The following is a 7,649-nucleotide window of genomic DNA, read 5'->3' on the forward strand; positions in this document are numbered from 1 at the left end:
TTGGCATACTGTTTGGATGCTGTAAGTTTTTGAATTGAGATTTTTTGCCTGGGTTTCGGTGTTAAAGTGTCATAGGGCATGGAAAAGCGCATCGACGGCAGAAAAATACATCGAAAGCTCGGTAGAAGGAAAAGTTAAGATTGCCCGTATGATACAACTGATACAAGGCGGCGAAAATTTCATTGAAGTTCTACAGCAGATGGAATCAAACATTACTAACTCGACATCCAGTAATAACCCAGGCGTTAGTGTTGAGGGCAATACAAATTGTTTCATTACAATCAATGTTAATGTTTGAAATAAAGAATTACAGCCAAATTTATGTTGGGGTTTTTTGTGTGAAGATGTCAAATTTGATGTATACAAATAACAGTCCGGTAAGTGTTGCTTAGCGACACTTAACGGCTCTGATGCTGTAATAACTCACTTACCGGACTCAAAATGATAGTGTAATCGAACATCTACCGGACAGTATGAAATAAAAAATTTTTTCCTGTCCACACTTATGTATAATTAAACATTAAATACTCCAAGATTTTTTCATCTCTTTCACCGACATTGAATTAATGTGGTAGGTGTGAGTGTTTTGAATCATATTTGCTTGGAATTAATACAAATTAATTACACACTACAAAAATCTTCAATTACTTTTATTTGTAAAAATTTTATAGAACACAACATAATAAGTTACTTAGTGCAGCACTTACAGCACAAAATAATTAATAACTGCGTCCAAATAAGGTGTAAAATTTCGGCTTTCTAGTACATTTAGGATGGATACACCGCGCATTCGGTTTCATCGGTAATTGTTCTAAAGGAATACAAAGTGATTTGGCTCCCATTGAAGGTGCCCCAACTTCGGCTACCTCTGACGCATCTCTGTAATTACAATGAAGTTAATATTTTAAAAAAATGAGAAAAGAGTTTAGTAGTTAGTACCTCGTACTGTCTGTTTTAATTGCGTCTTCGCATTCCATTTCGCCACAGAATGGAGACAGAATTACATTCTTCTTATCCAAATTAGGAGTAAATTGTGACCATTCCGTCACCTGAATTGTATGACTTGTAAACTCCTCCGATGCCCTGTTGAAAAACAAACATTAAGTCTATGTGACAGCCCAATAGTCCATACTTATTAAACAAATTCTGCTGAATGTTCTCCAGGAGCGTAGCAAGATCCTTGGCGGCGGATTCACGTTTCATTGTAACTTTCTGTCCGTTATCTCTCCGCACGGCAACTATCTGTTTGTTTTTAATGTCTTTCGGTCCTAACTCAACTCTAATAGGAACTCCTTTCAACTCCCAATGATTGAATTTCCATCCGGGTGAATAGTTATCTCGATAATCACCTTTAACACGTAGCCCGGCCCCGAGTAGTTCTTTTTCTAGTTCATCACAGCTGTCTTGTAAAAGCTGTCGATCAACGTCGCTTAAACCGCACGGAACAATTACCACTTGAACTAATGCAACTCGCGGAGGAATGACCAATCCCTGATTATCACCATGAACCATCACCATGACACCAAGCGACCGTGTACTGACACCCCACGAGTTTTGGTAAGCGAATGTCTTTTCTTGTGTTTCCGGATGGTCAAATACTATTTCAAACATTTTCGAGAAGTTCTGACCGAGATAATGTGACGTTGCGGCTTGTACACCTCGACCGCTAGCCGCGACATATCCTTCTATTGTCAAGGTGTAGTCGCCACCGGCAAACTTTTCTTTTTCGGTTTTACGTCCTTTGATCACTGGTATTGCAAGAAGGTCGGTATAAATTTTGGCATACAAATCTGAAAAAAAAAGTTTGAGGTCACACATCAATTTAGCTATGGTCTATAACTGACGTCATTGTGCTTTTAACTTAGACCATACAGTAACCTGAACTGCTATTACTTCATGTTTGAACTGTTCACAGATGTTTTACAATTTATGCGAGTATAAAAATACGAATTGTGCTTTGTGATCATAATACAAACGCACTTGCAACATACCTACAGGCAAATCGGATACGTAATTCCATGTAAAAAAAACAATGCCCAATAGCATTTTAACACCAAGGATTTAAACCCAATTTGACCCAATATTTGTGTTTTTTAAATGAAACACCATGTATATTATAACGTCAATTTTTTTCCTTCTTTTTCCTGATTACATTGATGTATCACAATTTTTTACATAATTATATCATATTTTTTTAATTGTTTAAATGGCATGTTTCTATTTATTTTTATTTTTATTGATTGGTATCAGCTACCTTAATTACCACGGATCAATAAACAAAACAAAATCTCCACGAATCTATGGCCTACTATTTAAAAAAAAGTAACAAAAAAGTTTTCATGGCTAAAATTACCAAATATATAGGTAGTGAAACATCAATGTAATCAGGAAAAAAAAAATGAAAAACAATTGACGTTAAAATATAGGTACTAACATTGGAACAAATCTACGTTTTTTCTATATTACATGTGTAGTAAGATACGATAACATCTCAAAAAGTCAAACTTGTCGTTTACACCCTGTATCTCAGAAACAAACGTAGCTAGATTACTTCTGTTTGTGGTATCAAGTTTCACAAAACAGTGGCACATGAACTGGTCGATCGCTATGCAATAGTAACAAAACAATTGCCACATTGAAATGACTAAATTACAAACCTTCACATATTTAATATCGACCAAACGCAATGTCAGGTTTGAGGTTAGGGTGTAACGAAGCATCCAGTTTCCACCAGTTTTGGTGACCGCTCTGTGTATGAACGCCCGGTATTCTAGGAATTGAAGATAGAAGCTAAAGGTAATTGAATTAATGAATTAAAATAGTTGGGTTTCAACCGCCGCTACCGTAATTAAGGCTGCAATTAATCCGCCGTTTGCGGCCGTTCACATCAAGATATTACAATTGTTTTTATTTCGACCGAAAACTATTGTCATTTATAGGACGACACAAATTAAAATTTTAGAATTTCAGCCACGTTATTATATTATTTTAAAACAAGCTTAAAACCAGTTGAGGCCGTTCAGTTTTAAGTACTTTATCAGTTTCCATACCGTCCACCCCGCGGGTTTATTCCAACATTCAAATTAACAATAGGTGGTGCTGTAATTTTACTTTTAGTTTTCTCTGCTGACCACCCATAACCCTGTTCCCTGGATTTCACCGTCGTCTCCGGCTGGGTTCGTGGGCCTTCCAACGCCATTATAACCACCAAGTCAGGTCCAGAAGCAAGAACACGTTCCTACCGCCGAATACTTCTCCAAGGGCAAATTTGCATCCCTGGGTGGCGCCCGAGTTTCTGTACCACCACCGCCGCGGTCTTCGTTTCCGTTAAAAGTGGGTTGTATTCATTTAATTGAAGTTATAATTATTTTGTCTTTAATGAAATGTGAACGAGATTGCTTCAAACCCAATTCGCGAATGAGAGTTTCATTATTGTATAGTTATAGACCATAGAGGGTCATTAATACCACGTATGAGGTTATACATGTTTGCCGTTCTAACACATCGCATTTGTTACGTTCTTTTCTTCTTACCAAATTTATATACCGTTTAAGTAACTCTTCTTTTGTAACCAGGTTAGGTACGATGTTAAGTTATTTCTATAGTAGAGTTGAAATTACTCTAGTTCTTTATTTTCGCCGTTAGAGGCCATCGATGTGTTATTAAGTTTCTTTTAAAATAGCTTTTTTTTTACTTTCGCCGCTAGAGGTTGTGATCTTTTTTTTCTGCATACGCATTTCGTTGCTTTCGTGCAGTGAGGATTTTGCCTTCATATTGGTTGCATGCAAATAATTTTTCTGATACGCCATTACTTGTTACTTTACTTGTCTACCTCAATAAGGGCTTATGCTTTGCGTATTACCATATTTCCTTGCAGTGTTTTCTCGTTCTATTTCTGATGCGCCTGTGGTTGCTCCATTGAACCGTTTTGCAGATTTGTATCTGCACAGATAATGATTCAGCATGTTTCTTAATATGTATTATCTTTGTCTTCCCTCAGAGTTTTCTCTTATTTACATTTTGAATTAAGTAGATTACATTGCTACCGCAATATATTTATGCCTTGCTATTCACTATCCCTCTCATTTGTTTGTATGTGTTGTTATCTGTTACAGATACGGCAGAACGCGCCCTTCTGAGCTCAAAAGTAATTACTACATTCGTTTGATAGTCATTTAACAATTACAGTTCCATTGTTTTCTGCGGAGGCCTGCTTTGATTTTAGTAATTTCCTTGACGACGTGTTGATCACCTTTTGCTGAAAATTTAGACATTGACATGCGGATCTGGATTTTTCAGCCTATGTTAATATTTTGGAGATCATTTATTAAATTACCCTCGATTGTGACAACAATTATTGTTTATGTTCTACCCCTATCAATTATTTTATTTCTTTAGCTTCTCAAAACCAGAACCAAGATCTCTTATCTGCCTTGTTTCCCCTTTAGGTAAGTATTCTCGTTACTCTTGACACTTACTAAAGACTAAGTGGCGCCTATCCGGTTTACTATTGCTACATTTTGCTTCATTTTTGCTAGTGTAAAAAACCCTGTTATTCACCCCGGCCCACCTTTACTTTGCCTGAGCTTACCATGTGTTTAACTCATGGTAATTTTGCTACGTTCGCGCAGTTCTATCAGTATGATTTAACCGTTTATTTCTGTGGAAAGAAGAACCTCATTCAGTTTAAATTGGCGCTGTATATGTTACGTGCACACCACAGTTCTTGCTTCTTAGCAATACGCGAAAGGGGCTCTCTAATTAACTTTTCTCCCATTTAAAATGCGGGATTGTATGTGTGATGGTCTACTTTAACCTGAATACCTAGTGTTGGCATTCTTGAATTAATGATGAAGAACGTAGGAACAAAGTCATGCCCAATTTGATGTTCTTTATCACTTGTTGTTTTGTCTAGATGTGTTTGATCTGTTTTATACTAAAGCGAATTATCACGTTTTGCCATGTGCAGTTATGATGCAATTTGTATCTTATGTTGATTAATTTGTTAACCACATTTGACTCAATTACCTGACTTGAAATATCTTTGCTTTTATACTTCTGTTTGTATTTTGTTGCTGTAGTTAATTTACTTCTTGTATTTGTGTGAGCGTTATGCAAGGTTTACTTTCTTGCTGGTTCTTTTTTTCCTGGCTTTTGTATTTATGGGGAATGGTTTAGAGCTGTGGATTTGTAACTTTTGAACATCTGCTTACCTGTTACGCCACTTTCATTTTAATGAAGACAATACTAACCTACAATAGTTTTAACATCGGCTTGGCAATCTTCCTTATTGGCATAAGCATTATGTCCTTCTTGCCACAAAAATTCCCTAGTCCGTAAAAACGGTTGCGGATGTTTAAATTCCCATCGAACGACATTGTTCCACTGATTGAGTTTTATTGGCAAATCCCTATACGACTGTACCCATTTGGCGTACGCCGGATACATCACAGTTTCCGAAGTTGGACGAACTGCAACCGGTTCCGCCAACTCGGAGTCACCAGATTTGGTCACCCAAGCGACCTAAACAGGGAAAATTGTGACATCAGGAAATTGTCCAGTTATTTATACCTCAGGCGAAAAATCTGCAATATGGGTTTTTTCTTTTTCTAAAGCAGCGCGGGACACAAATATCGGGAAATAACAATTCTGAACACCTAACTTCTTTATTTCTGCATCAAACCAGTCTTTAATTGCTTCCCAAATGGAGTAGGACCACGGTCTTAGGATGTAGCAACCTGATACATCGTAATATTCGATCAACTCCCCTTTGGTTATAACTTGAGAATACCAATCGGAGAGATTTTCCTCCTTTTTCGCTTCCAACCCCAAGCGTGTCTGTTTTTTAGTGCCAGCACCATCTTCCACCTTTTAAAAGTAAATTGTAGTAAATTTTACGCTATTTGATTTGTACTTACATCGGTAGGCTTCTTCTCTTTCTCTTTCTTTTCCGATTTGGCTTTCGTCACTTTTTCCTCCTTTGGTTTAGTAGTCTTTTGAGTTCTGCCGCCCGTTGGGAAATCAGTTCCTGTCAATGCCTTATACTCCGCTTTTAAATCTAACAGTTTCTTGACTTCGGTGTCGATCTCCGCCTAACAACTTAGTTTTTGTACAAGTAACAAAATAGTGTCAGTGATACCTTTGCCGCTCCTCCAGATTTTGCTTTTCGCACCACTTCACCTTGTTGATTGATTTTGGATGTAAGATCGCTTTCATTACCGTTCACGGACGGACTTACAACAATGGGCGTGGCCATTTCTGGTTTCCAAACGTTTCCGGTTAGGGTTTTAAACTGTTCTTTTAACGATAGTAACGATTTTACTGCAGTGTCTACAACTGTCTTATCGGCTTTCTCTGGAAAAAAAATGAAATTACTAAACCGGCAACATCAAAATAAATAATTTTTTTATTGATCATCAATCTACTAATTAATGGAATAAATACCTGATTTAAGCTGCCGAACTTTATTGCCTTGTTCAGTTATCTGATTCAAAAGTTCAGTTTCATGAGCCTTGTCACATTTAGGCACTGGAGCCTTAGTTTGAGCAACCGCACCGGGTTTCCAATCAGAACCGGTCAAACTTTTGTAATCGGCTTTAAGGGCTAGTAACACCTTCACCTCGGCCTCTACCACTGACTTTTCCACCTTTTTGGACTTCAAATCTCGCACTTTATCACCTTGTGCTGAAATTTTCTCTAGAAGTGTATTTTGGTCAGTTGAATTGTGCACTATTTCAGGGGAGGGAGGTGCGTCAGTATGCGCTGGTACCACTGCTTCAGGTTTCCAATCAGAACCAGTTGCCTTCTTGTATGTATCTTTAAGCGTAAGTAAAAGTTTCACTTCGGGGTCTACAATATCTTTTGTAGCCTTTTCAGATTTCAATTTTCTCACCTAAACGAAAATTGCAAATTCACATGACGAGGGCGAGACACTTACCTTATCACCCTGCGCAGATATCTGTAAACTCAACTCATTTACGTTAATTGTCTTTTGTGGACCAGAGGGCGCAGTACCAGGTTTCCATTCAGTGCCTGTCACTGATTTATAGTCGCCCTTTAATTGCAAAAGTAATTTAACAGCTGCATCGACTTCAGACTTGGCAGCCTTTTGAGTCTTTAAATTTCTTACGATGTCACCTTGAGCAACTACTTCATTATTTAGTTGCTCTGGAGTTTTATTCTTATCACTCTGTGCGGGTTTTGACTCCTGTAAAGATATGGGTATTGTAAGATCTCTTTGGTAGTGACCATAACATTAAAAGGTTTTTTAGCGCATTTTTCATGCATTGATTAGTACTTCCCAAAAGACCATAGCTATTGTGCGCGACGTTTTTCTTTACTAATAGCATCTATGATTAAAACGTCAAAGAAATCTCTCCATAAACAAGAAAATTGGCATTGCGCAGTCTGCGCATGCGCACATCTGGTGTTTACAATATGCGATATGCTTGCCTTTACTACAAGCATCTTTGGTTAAAATTTTCAATAATTAATAAAGTCGACATTGTGCAGCATGGGTACATTAAGCGCCAAGATTTCTCTTGGCTCAGGTGCCAAGTTAGAAAATGCGATAAAAATGGTACCAGATATCAGTCTATAATATAATCTACATTGTTTCATTGCTTTGGCTTCAGAAAAGAAGGTATTGA

The 7,649-nt window shown here is 37.5% G+C and overlaps 1 protein-coding gene across 1 annotated transcript in view; it reads right to left on the bottom strand.

Moving 5' to 3' along the window:
• Positions 1 to 633: 633 nt before the first annotated feature.
• The window catches only part of LOC116176094 (bifunctional glutamate/proline--tRNA ligase-like), a 9,089-nt gene continuing 2,073 nt past the window's right edge, over positions 634 to 7,649 (bottom strand). Inside the window, exons 2-10 of the mRNA XM_031494567.1 lie at positions 6,938 to 7,235; positions 6,445 to 6,892; positions 6,140 to 6,354; positions 5,919 to 6,092; positions 5,572 to 5,868; positions 5,253 to 5,523; positions 1,133 to 1,790; positions 940 to 1,083; positions 634 to 879 (exon numbers count right to left, since the gene is read on the bottom strand). Coding sequence (XP_031350427.1) covers positions 720 to 879; positions 940 to 1,083; positions 1,133 to 1,790; positions 5,253 to 5,523; positions 5,572 to 5,868; positions 5,919 to 6,092; positions 6,140 to 6,354; positions 6,445 to 6,892; positions 6,938 to 7,235 — 2,665 coding nt within the window. The 3' untranslated portion in view covers positions 634 to 719. The remainder of the gene's footprint in view (positions 880 to 939; positions 1,084 to 1,132; positions 1,791 to 5,252; positions 5,524 to 5,571; positions 5,869 to 5,918; positions 6,093 to 6,139; positions 6,355 to 6,444; positions 6,893 to 6,937; positions 7,236 to 7,649) is intronic.

This window comes from Photinus pyralis, unplaced genomic scaffold, assembly GCF_008802855.1.
Source record: "Photinus pyralis isolate 1611_PpyrPB1 unplaced genomic scaffold, Ppyr1.3 Ppyr1.4_LG7, whole genome shotgun sequence".
Classification (NCBI taxonomy): domain Eukaryota; kingdom Metazoa; phylum Arthropoda; class Insecta; order Coleoptera; family Lampyridae; genus Photinus; species Photinus pyralis.